This window comes from Rhipicephalus microplus, chromosome 8, assembly GCF_043290135.1.
Source record: "Rhipicephalus microplus isolate Deutch F79 chromosome 8, USDA_Rmic, whole genome shotgun sequence".
NCBI lineage: Eukaryota > Metazoa > Arthropoda > Arachnida > Ixodida > Ixodidae > Rhipicephalus > Rhipicephalus microplus.
Window position 1 is genome coordinate 5829932 of NC_134707.1, and position 12569 is coordinate 5842500.

The following is a 12569-nucleotide window of genomic DNA, read 5'->3' on the forward strand; positions in this document are numbered from 1 at the left end:
CAGACAGCTGTTCTCTTAAGTTAGAAAAAAAAAAAAACTGACCTGGGCAGTAGCTGCCGCCGGAACAATGAACAGTTGTTCCTCTTCATAAACAATGGTGGTTAAACTTATCGAGGTTGTGTAAACTTGCCCCGGTTCACTTTGCTTAGCGCCAGCAGAGTATTTACAAAGCCCATGTCCACTGAAAATTCACTGAAACTCAGCTCTCCGTAGTCACGAAATGATCCAACGCTATAATTTGTGTCTACAGACGGATGGATATAACGCCCAGTTGATTGCGAGGTCTGTTAAGTTTCGAGCGTCTAGAGATACACTGCGGTTTGTTTTAACACAGTGTGCTGTTTTCGGTGGTACTGTAGTGCACGCTGTATTGTTTACAGCGGTTTAACAGCTGATAACGCATGGGCACCGCCAATGAAAAAAAAAAAATCCGTAACTGTTTGGCAATACTCTATGGGTTGCAATAGGCGATAATGTATAACTCGAATACAACAATGCCAGTTGAATGCTTTGTTAAATAAAAGTGCGTGTTAGACAACTTTGTAGATTTTAAGGAGCCGTTTGAACTCTGTTTGAACTCGGTAAATGGTGGTGACATATACGTAAGCCGAATCGAAAAAGCTCAATATTTACTCTAAAAGACAGGGCGTCGAAACACAGACGCAAGAAATATCAAAGAATATACCTTATCAGTAATGTTTCACGTCGACTTCCATGCATGCCATGCAAATTGACCGGTCCGCAGATTGCAGGGACATGCGCAGATACCTTTTTCTACCTTCTTTCCTTTCCGCCATTGTGCGCATGTTCAGCAGGCATTTGTGATGTCCTGAAAATCTTGTTCCTTGTGTCCGTGCTTACGCGCCCTTTTCAGCCATCTGCTATTTTGAATGATATCCACCCACCGTAGATTGTGGTCCTTCCACACACGCAGTGCCTAAATATTCCATAGTGGTGAATTGCTGACAAGCCGAGGAGTGTGGCACAGACGTGATGCAAATCCACTGATACAATGTTCCGGAAATGCTATACATACAAAGGAAGTCATGAGCCGGTTTTTGCGACGGCCATTGTAAAGAAGCTCAAGCAAAATATTTCTTCTGAACAGCTGCTTGCCATGCGATTAGAGGCCAAGTTTAGAGTACGGAGAATGCGCAAATGACTTTTGTTTGTAGGCAGGTGTGGTCCCTTATAAACAAATAAAGTGACTATAGCCTGACATGTTGAACCTCGAGTGAACAATTACGCATGCTATAAAAAAGTAGCAGTATTGATTTGAGTGGGTTGGTGCATTGCCCTCCGAAAGATTTGTGGTGTGAACGGAAAAAGAAAAGATGGCTCGCCTAAAAATTGATTTTCGTTGCTGCCGTTTGCGCCGCAAACATTTCGTCGATATTATTCATCAAGCATGCGAGTGAATGCGGTATGATTACTGAATGCGCTGCTTGCTACTGACGTCAATAGTTGAGCTTACCGTTACGGGCGTAACGATGGCGTCCGATGTAGCAGGTTTCGCAGTCCACATAGATGGCGTGATGGTCCCAAACCATCGCCTCTGAAAATTGATGAAGAGTATTTCCACGTATGAGCTTTACTTGAGCCTGTGATCATTTTTAAGCCGGTTACTCCTTTAGTCGGGCCATCCCTCAGCAGGCAGATTCGCCCTTTTTAGGCGTGCCAAGTGCCGAGCTGGGCAGCCTCCTCTGATTCTTTTCAGCTTTCTATCTCTTTGTTTTTTTCAGGTCTTTGTTATTTATCTTTAATTCTGTTTGTTTCTACTTCCCTTACTACTGTTTTCTCTCCTTTTCTGCAACCTCTTTTCTCCCCTTTATCCCTTCCCCAGTGCAGGGTAGCAAACCGGATGTGCGTCTGGTTAACCTCCCTGCATTTCCTTGCATCTTTATATCTCTCTCTTTTTTGTCACTTGCTTTAAATTTCAATTTTCATACTTCGTTTGTGTTGTCGTGTTTCCATACCAGTAATGTCCCCACTTAATAACATAACCAAGACGCTCGAAGAACAGGAGTAGACTGTACTAGAACAACAGAGGAGTGTGCCACGATCAATAGGTGAACAAGAACAAGAATGAGTGCCCAGAACAACCGCATTACCAGTGTACAGAAAGTGATAACACATGACAATGTATGGTATAGCGCAGACAAGGGACATGGACAAGAGAAGGCACATTCAAGACAACACAGCGCTAACCTTCAACAGGAGAAGAGACTACCGTGACAAACTGCGTGTGGACTAAGCATTCTCATTCCACAGCATAAGGCAGACTATGTATGGCAATATCTTCGCAGACGTCTACACCGCCATAATAATTCTTATGGCTTGCACTGCTCGCGTTTCTGGGCCAACTTACGTTCTTTTGCGCTAAAGCTGTGCAGGTTTCTTGCCGCGTATCCTGGCGTAGAGAGAAGGGAGTAATGCACGTCGCTGCAAAAGATAGCAATCAGACAGTTCACGGAACATATACGTAGTTTTGTTTTGTCTGTGAAAACATAGTCAAATCAAATAAATACGTCACTTTGGGCTGCGGATACTGGGTGAGTGGAAACCGTTAGGTGCCAATAGAATTTCTTCAGCCTGTATCAGGCTCATGATTGGCGGACAGATTGGGTCAAATTTCATTACTCTTTAATAATTACCACAGGCCACCTTTCAGTTATGTTTCAAAGAAGCCGGGGGCCCTTCGAAGAAAAGACATCGATCACATACCATTCGATTCGAGTGTCCGTCCCCCGCGATTAACGAACTAATTAACTTAAGTTCCTAAGTGAACGGCGTAGTTAATGTTTTCGGCCATCTTAACATATCCACCACACAAAAATAATACTTAAAAAAGCAGTGAGCAAAAATATATTTAATAAGATTTTGGAGATTTCCAGAAACATTTAGGCTTTTAAAAAGCACTAGTAGCGCGCACGGTAACTGGCCTAGTCAGGGAGAGGGGGTATACGTCGGGGCGTTCAACCTCTCTCTCCCTCCCTCGAAATCACCCAATTTCGCATGGGCACATATACATAGAAACTCACGCGTGGCCAGGTATGAAGAATCGTTAATGCCTCCCCACCTTCACTCCGAAAACCATTTCTGGCCTCCGGCGAAGTTGGAGCGGCTCGCTGCGGGCTAGTTCACGCCCCGACGGACTTGAATGAAGTTTTTTGCATACCATAGCGTACACCCGTTAAAACGATACTATAGACAAACACAGTCACAGGTAACCTGCTTGTCCTTTCCCATTTGCTGGTTTTGTACGCGTGGTCAACACCTTATAGTTGCATCTTTACAAACTCGCCCTCGCTTGAGCTGTTACCAGGTATAACTATAACTCTTGATGCCTTCGTACACGTGCCTCTTGCTTGTCCTAACATCACTGGCAGAGCCAATAGTTTTTCTTAAGTAATTATTGTCGCGTCTTTGTTGGCTATACGTGATATTGATTGTAGAGTGTCTTATTTTTCATGTTGAGACGCATAAGCACGCGTGACATAACTACTCGATCGTAAATATTTTATAGAGAAAGGACCTTGGCTGGAGAGCACTAACATGGTCATCATCATTCTATGTGAAGTTGAGGATGTCTTTAATCGTAGTGAATAGCTAGGACCTCGGAGACAAGAAAATGGCCTTGCGTACCAAGTGCTACATGTAAAGTGAGATTCGCTGAAATACATTCAAGGGTGTGTATACTCGTAAACAGGTGGCTCTGTACAAGTGCCCACGAAAAAATTCGGAGTGCTAAAGTGGCGGCTGCTCGTCGGTGGAGCACACCCGTGGAAAGATGCTGTCGTCACCTGCGCGTGCGCAGCATCCCTAAAGCAACCGAAGCACGTTCCCATGTGTATTCAAATAAGCGCTGCCTCGCGTTAAAAACCACGTTGTTTGTCCCTCTTGGCGATGCGACGTGACATCCAGGGAGATCGGGGACTCTAGGCTATACAGCGTGATCACACTTTATGCAGCAAAATCGCTCAAGGCGAACTTGGTGTTTGTGGCGCAACCTTAATTAACTGTTACGTAATATTAATTAGCTCTCAAAATTCTTGAACTTAAATGAAATAGTAATTAGCCTTAACTCAATACAACCGGCCTAATTGCGGTGTATCTATATCTAATAGTCTCTATTACCGTCCGCACCACCTAACTACTCTGAAGTACAATTGCATGTGTTCAATTATTTAGTAACAGGCTTTAGCATTCTTTTAATAAATGAGTCATCTGGTATCCGTATTTTGGTCTTGCTAATTACAATGCCTTTATTTAACTTGGTTTGGGAGTCTTGAATTACTCTGAGGTATTCGGTGCTTAAAGGGGCCGTGAAAAGGTTGCTCCTAAAACGACAATACGGAAACGCCGGCACCCACACGCATTATTTAGGTGACATTTGAGGTGACGTCAGCGTAAAGAGAGTACACCCCCGTGAATGATTATCGTGGCAAAGCTTCCGTGCTCGATAAGCTTATCGAGCCCTTGATAAGCGTCCATGCATGCAGGGCCCCTTTTCTCACGTTTGACGTCTCCTTAAATGTCTCCTCGTTAGTGCGTGTGGCTGCCAGCGGCATCCGCATTGTCGTTTCAGGAGCGACATTTTTCGACTGCCTTAGCTTTCACACGATTTATTTAACTGTATTTAGAGCTGTAGTGAAACGCCGCTTTCTAATTTTGCTACTGCAACTGTTATCGGTGACTGGTAACCAGATGGGCAAATTTCGCGAATAATGAACCAGTTAATCCTTCAGCTTCCAAAGGCGTCAACGCCGAATAACGCACATGGACGTGCGCTTATTCTTCACGGCATGCACACACGCGCACATCGTTTTGACTACCGCATCCACGTTGCTCCGCTGTAAAACTCTAAAAGGCACACAACGGAATTCTTTTGGAGCAAGGCAACACCTAGACAGATGCACTGGGGAGCAAGGCGAGCTTGCTAGGAACACGGCGCATGCGCAGATCCTAGCATCACTTTTTCAACAACACGCTGCGCCGACGAGCGGCCACTCCTCCGGCACTCCGAATTATTTTGTGGGCAATTTTACATGTGGTCATTGTCTCACTTTTCTGCGCTGATTTCCACGATGACGCACCGCCAACTAGTCCAGCAAGCCGGTGGTCTAATCTATATTCTCAGCATGAAGAGGTTATTGAAGTGAACAATGGCTTACATTGATCCGCATCCCGATGACCCGCACCATGAGTATTTTGCTGGCATGGTGAAATTTTTCGGTGGAGCAGTCCGCTGGAACTTCACGCAGTGTGCCGTGCCACCGTAAAATGGATCGTACCAGTAGTTTCTGTACGCCATGTACCACTGGGGTCTCTGGGCGGTGCACTGCGGGCGTCAAAGCAATTATGACGCGACTTGAACATTATGTACGGGAGAGATTGTGTACAGATCATCTTACATAATACACTAGGGCGGCCCCTTCTAGGGCTGTTAAACGAATACCTTAATATTTTTTGTGTCTCGACAGGTAAATTGACAAGGCGAGAAATAACGAATGCACCAAACGAACCATTTTAGGGCGTATATAGCAATGTTTAACCGTTAAAGATACAAAAGGGCAAGGCCAACAGCCCCAGTATAGTCACACCCAAACCCATACATTATACAGAAATGCGAGCTAGTAAACATATTGAGTCCATGCAGAATGCATAGTTTGCCGCTAAAAAAACACGCTCACAAACAGAAGGCGAGCACCACGACATGGGTGACTATTTCAAATGAATTTATCTGTGCACAGGGTGGCCGATCCCCCTGCTGGGTTTAAACCAAGATTTTTTAGGCAAAAAAAAACAACGAAACAAAACACTTTATCTGTGTCAAACTATATGCATTCGGTATGTCACCAATTCGACCAAAAACAAGTTCTTTCTCTGAAATTGCATGTGGCTTGCAGACCCGAAAGTTGTGGGTTCGATTCATACCGCGGCGTTTGAATTTCGATGGCAGTGAAATGCTGGAGACCCGCATGATGCGGTGTGAGTTCACGTTAAAGAACAACAGGTGGTCAGACTTGACGGAGCCCTACACTATGGCGTGCTACGCTACGTTCATGGATGACCAACTCACCCGATCAGCAACCCTTCTGAACTTCATAATCATATCGTGGTTTTAAAACGTACAGCCCAATGTACTCTTCTTATGGTATGTTATGGCTGTTTGCTAAGTACGATTTGGATCTTGTCGCGTGTGCCACTCCAGCTTTCGTTCTGGCCTAATGTCAGCCCAGTGTGCACCTGTGTGCCCTGTTTTTTTTGTTGCAGAGTGAAATACGATCACGTGTGTCATCCTCAATTAAAATCAACAACGCTTACAAGACGCCCCACATAGAAAAGAAACGACCCACCCGAGTGCTGACTACCAACTGCTCTATTACTTGGGTTGTCAATTCATATTTACGTCCATTGACAACAGAAGGATGAAAGCATTTGGTAGTCGGCACTCGCATGGGTCGTTTCTTTTCTATGTGGGATGTCTTGCGTGTTGGCGTGCTAAATTTAGTTCAGGAATATGCACCGACTATGCGCGAATGAAGATTTACTGTGTATCCTCCACCGGCCGCCGATTTCTATGGTGTGCGGCTGCACACTCGACTCGGACACATTTTCTCTGGCTCGCATCAAGAGCACGCTCTGCGCTGTTGCAGTCCGAGCGCGATTGCGATAGCATACAGCCAAGTTAGTCAATAATTAGCACAGTGAATTCACCAATAAATATTAGCTAGTCATTTATTTTTTAATACGTATGCCAATAAGGGTTATGACCCAGAGAAAAGTGGGGGAGTAACTATGCTCTGTTTCACAACTCGAGGGGTCTAATGAACACACTTATAGTTTTAAAAACACGGATGAAAAAGCTGTTTTATGTCACAGTAGAGTAGCCAGAAAAAAAGAAAGTAATGGAGAAAGCTGCTGTGTTATTGCAAATATACTAGCTTTTATGCGAAGAAAGACGTGAACACCCAAGGATGTTCATTTTCGTAAAAAGAATCATGACCCGCGGACGCCCACAAGGAGTTTGTTTGAATGAGAAAGCAGATTTGGATTTTATATACACGCTTGGATTTAGTAAACACTTAACACGTTTACTTGACGCGTAGCATATGTCAGACAAATTTCAAGGTTATAATGTATGCGTGTCTGGTATATGTAAGGTTGTTAGACATATCCTATACATATGTCTGTCAAACCACGACAACGTTAATTTGGACGCACTGCTTCTAATTAGCACCATTTGTAATTGAGCACCTTTACTGCGTTCTCGATCGTTATTGTAAGCTTCCGTGCTAGCTCAAGCATTCCGAGTTTATGTAATTATAGTCTTTCCTCCGGAAGCTTGGGAACACTAAAACGTACCTCAAAATGTGTTTGCGTCTAAAAAGGTCGAAAAATAGCCGTTATCTATTCGAAGCAAGCAAAGCTTCACGCCTACATGTCTTAGGTTTGTGTATATTTAGCGCAATATTCTGCTATGACAGTCGTTACTGTGTGATGTATACCTTCTTTTTCTGTTACGCCTCTAATTGTCTGATGGATGTTGCTGGCAGACCAGACTCTTTAGAGGCTGAATTCGACGCGGCGAGATGAACACCTTTTATCAAGCGTTTATGTATTAAAGCAGGTCAGTCAGTGGTCGTTTAACAACAAAACTTGCTGCTGGGCAAGTTAGTTCATACTTGCTGGGTAAATACGGTTGCGCACTGACAGCGCAAGAACACAGCCAACGTGGACGGGAGTGCTTTGTCCCTGTTTGCCGCGCCCTTGTGTTTTTAGTGGGCAACAGTATTTACCTACCACGTCCTTGAACAGCTTTCTCGATTAGCGCAATAATTTCGATGCTAACTCGAGCATTCTTCGCGTTGCCGATGAGTGAGTCCATGGCATGGCTAAATAACAAAAAAAAAAGCAAGTGGGACGCTTACCCTGTGGGGATCATGATACCTTTCAAGGTCCTTTCGCAATTCAGGATAATACATTCCCGCCACGAAAAGTATCTTGCAGTACAAACTGAATATGGCAATTACCGCAACGTTCATTTTAGCGCGTTGGTGCATTGTGGTTTTTAGGTTGCGCGCACTGACGTGAAATCGTTCTTGAAAAAGGTGTTTCCAAAATCCTACGAATACACTTATATATAAAGCACCGCAAGAACAAACGAACGGACACAAAATAAGTACATTGCGTAAAGTACAGCAATTTGCTTTTGCAGTTAAAAGACAGGGTGAATAACAATGGAAGTCTTCGGTTGTATTCGCATCAGAAGCAAAGAAAGACAAAATACTATTTTAAACATGCATGCTTATCTAAGTACAGTTGAACTTCCTTCACCTTCTTTGTTCGGGCAATCAACTCTACAAATGCAATGAAAGACCCTTGGCCTGACGAAACTTGAAAGGCTGCATTGCGACAAACAAGGCACTGCATGGACGGCCTTACTAGCAGAGATGGCTTGAAAGCTTGTCCATCTGGCTTCCGCATTGACTTGAAGGTCAAGTTGGAAGTTCTCCAAGCTGAGAGCCACTTGTCAACCTTTCTTGCTGACGAAGGCCAACTGAGGCTACATTGTTAACGGTGAGGTAGAGAAATGTTGAGAGAAAGGCAGGGAGGTTAACCAGAAGAAAATTTTTCGGTTCGCTACCCTGCATTCGGGAAGGGGTAAAAGATAGAATGGTAAAGGAAAGAAAAAAGAGAAACGAATAAAAATAGAAAAGGAGCGTGCACACCAAAGTAATTTAGTGAGTCCGGTTGACCTCAAAAGCTTCAGCAGCGTGTTTGTCACTTTCTGGCTAGTCAATAGAACGTTCCGGCACTCCAAAATTGACTGCTCGGAAAGCGACCAAGTATCTAACCATGCTAACGTTTCTGAAATGTGCTGTCTCTGGGAGCTTTAATGGGGAGAATCGCAAAGAATGTGTGCTAGATGTGTGCATGGGCTTCGAATAGCCTGAAATCCCGAGCCCGGCCTGACCCGTGGGCCGGACACCGGCGGGCCAACGTCTTATCACCTTGGGCCCAGACCCTGCCCGGGCTGCATTGTGTTATAGCGGGTGGGTAGTGCCAGATGCAAAGCTCGCATCAAGCCCGAAATATAGACGGGGCGGACCGGCTGTCCACCCCACAGCACCTTCTCCGCGAATGCTCCCCACCCTTATCTCGGTTCTCCCATTTCTTAACCAGATTAAACGTCAGGGAAGAGCAGGAAGTCACACAAGGCGAGACTCGTGATTATCTATACACAAAATAATCTCATCGCCTACATCTGACGTACAACAGTTCTGAACGAATAAACAACAATACTACCAAGCTCGTGCAGCACTGCACAAGGCTCATCAGTCGTCCTAACTCCACTGCGCCACATTACATCCCATTTAGCACCTTCTAGTCACTCGAATAGCTGAGCTAGACTTGCCTTGCTAGATAAGGTTCTAGCGTTAAAAGTTGCCAAGTACACGTTCCAATGGCAGCCTGTCCGGACCCAGAGATTAATTCACGATACATGAGGTGAGCTAAGTCCTTGAAAACATCGCCACGCATATTCACGCCCGTCCCGAGTAACAGTGCATGTCATTTTCCAGACGAAGTGTAATTAGCAAAACTACTTCACTCCGAAACCATCGCGATATGGAAATTACGTGCACGGTTGCATGCAGGGCTGGGCCCTATCGCAGATGCATGTATCTTAGATACTATTTTAGATACTCTTTGGGCATCTTGCATCTGTATCAAGATACGTCTCAGAAGACGAATATCTGTATCTGTATTGCTGATTCATTCGATAATGTATCGTGTATGTTGAGATGCAAGATATTGCTATCGGGACACTGCCATACGAAACAATAAGCGCTACTGAAGTCCACTAGTAAAGCTCGCTTTAGAAGATCAATTTCAGGACCCAATTCTTAAAATTAGACTGAATACCTTGGCTGCAAAGGTTTTGTTCAGTATCTTTTTCTTTCTCACGTTTCCCTTTAGAGCCGGTGGCCAAACACAGGTCATTGGGAGAAGAGCGTTTTCGCTTCATTTTTATTTTTGCAACCATTGCAGAGCTTGCTTTTTTAGGAATTGACCAAAAAAGGGGAGGGGAGTGTGCTGCTTTGAAACTTGGCCCCCTCTAATGGAGAACTGCACCAACGCCAATCAGGATAATGGTGATGTTTGTGGTGATGGTGATGATAAAATTAGGCACACGTACGATGTGTTCCTGCTCATATGCACTGAAATACTTGAATTAACTCCACAACTTTATTTGGATCTGGATCAGGATTATTACGAATGCCAACTATGGTTGTCCGGAGTCACTCTGACCATGGCGCCTTCTTGGTGACAATCGTCTCTGGGACGTCTTCGCATGCTGGGTCATAGATGTAGTACTTCGGAGAAGAACCGCAGACGGCGTCGAAGATGAAATCACAATAATCGGTGCGGTTCTGAGAAATTATTGAAGCAGCGCGCCACAGCGTGCAACCATATCCTGTCAAAACAGAAAGACCAGTAAAATTAATGACTGGCTGAGCGTAGTGTACCACAGTAATTTCTTACAATATCATTTGGCACAGCATTAAGTAGTAACGGGAGAGTCAGTCCTAAGCGTTGGGTATTATTTAATCATCAGGTAAAGGGACTAGGAGTAGTGTGAACATACATTTAACATAGTTGGGTTCATGATCAAATTTATGAACTATTGATCACAAACATTTACACAGGAATCGGAAAGAAATGCAGCACTAAATTGAGCTGCCATTTGATGCACTACACCATTTTTTGATTTCCCGTTAATTAAACATACGAATGAACAACGATAGTACGCCCTGCAAAGACGCCTTACGCACAACAAGTAAACTAACACTAAACAATGTTGCTTTGTAAGGGTTCCAGACAAGCCATTAAGACATGGAAGTGGTGGTCCTCCCATAAATGGCGTACCATTTGCTATTCATGCAGTGATTGAATTGTTTGCGCAGTTATATATGGCATAGAGTGCAGCGGCTGGCTTTTATTGTGCAAAATAATGCCTTCTTGCTTTTGTAAAGCGGATCTTTGGTGAGATTTGAATTTCGACATAAAGAAAGGAGGGTTAGCACACGAGAAACAACCCCTCGACTAAATGGTAGTCTCCAGTTGCTTGTGTGTTACTCAGCAACGTCCATAGACGAGTGTGAACAATGTGATCGGGCAGATGAAGCCAGAAGTAGGTTATTCGTCCATAGTTATACTTCACAGACATCACATGACATGGTTATCTGAATGTTCTGAATTTGAATAGAAGTAAAACAGCCACCGTGAATTAGGGATTTCAAGCATAAATTGCCAAAACATGTGTTCAGTTTCTCGGCGGAGCAGCTTGAATTTTGGCAGCTCGCATGTTGATGTGCCAAATCTAAATTTCGTGTCATAGTCCGATGTAATACGTAGATAGTTATTTAAAAAAACTTGAACTACTATATTAAAAATAATGCCAGCGATATCGTTACGGGGACCACGGTATCTTTGAAATTGTATTTTCTCAAGTCAGTGCATGCTGTGAAGACAGTGGCAGACAGTTTGTTTAGAAGTAAAGGCCCGAAGTTACCATTGCGGGCGTAATGATGACGTCCGATGTAGCAAGTGGTGCAGTCACTATAGATGGTATGGTGGTTCCACGCCGCAGGTTCTGAAATAACGCGAGATAAGGATTTATGTCTCGGCACATCCACAACATACCTTGCGTACTTTGTGGATCAGGCGAGACCAATTGTTCATGGAGGATCTTTGAAGTCCACACACGAAGACTCCACCCGTGAGTGATAATCAAGCACATTATGAGCGCTTCCGTCTATTAACTTACATATTAAGACGAATTAACACACGATGATGTCAGGGTAATTATAGGGGAAGTTATTAGACGTGAAATAAAAGTGGACGAGAAGATAAGTTTTTTCCAGTAGAGACCGAACCTGCGACTCTCGAACAACGCGTCGGATGGTCTTCCACTCAGCCACATCGATGGTCATACCTCCGTCCACTTCATAGGGTGTGCACCTAAATGCACATATAATCCCTATAAAGTGGTCAGGATGATGACTACCACCGTAGCTCAATGGTATAGAGCGTACTCTTGACAATGAGGATGGCGCCACCAATCGGGTGATGTCATTCGAAACTCCGAGAAGAGTTATACGAAATGAGAGCTTGTGACGTCATCACGACGCATCATGGCGTAATCGAATGACATCGTCACCTGCTCATGCGTGGGTCGTTCCCGAATTCAGTGCAGTGCCAAGTGAGGTGTGGAAAGTGTTGATATAGGGAGGAGTAGTATTGCAGTCAACGAACAAATAACAAATTAAAAAGAAAAGGAAAGAAGAGAAGACTTCCGCCTTCAAGCCACCTTAGCCAGCTGTACCATGCAACTTCCTTGTGAGTTTTACACAAGAGAACAGAAACTCAAGGCACTTGTTTCTACAAGCACTAAGATTATAAGAAGCTTCGTCTTTATTGGATCAAAACTGAGCAATTAGGTTCCGATGAAAGCACCAAAAATATGAGACATGTGTTACTTGATTAAGAATTCGGTAACT

At 44.1% G+C, this 12569-nt stretch overlaps 2 protein-coding genes across 2 annotated transcripts in view; both read right to left on the bottom strand.

Annotated features, from left to right (window-relative positions):
* LOC119164021 (venom metalloproteinase antarease TserMP_A) overlaps positions 1-8130 on the bottom strand; it is a 46114-nt gene extending 37984 nt beyond the window's left edge. The window contains exons 1-4 of the mRNA XM_075870844.1: positions 7935-8130; positions 5175-5341; positions 2369-2442; positions 1475-1555 (exon numbers count right to left, since the gene is read on the bottom strand). Of these exons, the coding sequence (XP_075726959.1) occupies positions 1475-1555; positions 2369-2442; positions 5175-5341; positions 7935-8066 (454 nt within the window). The 5' untranslated portion in view covers positions 8067-8130. The remainder of the gene's footprint in view (positions 1-1474; positions 1556-2368; positions 2443-5174; positions 5342-7934) is intronic.
* A 2110-nt stretch (positions 8131-10240) lies between these two features.
* The window catches only part of LOC119165691 (uncharacterized), an 8702-nt gene continuing 6373 nt past the window's right edge, over positions 10241-12569 (bottom strand). Inside the window, exons 4-5 of the mRNA XM_075870843.1 lie at positions 11582-11662; positions 10241-10483 (exon numbers count right to left, since the gene is read on the bottom strand). Of these exons, the coding sequence (XP_075726958.1) occupies positions 10308-10483; positions 11582-11662 (257 nt within the window). The 3' untranslated portion in view covers positions 10241-10307. The remainder of the gene's footprint in view (positions 10484-11581; positions 11663-12569) is intronic.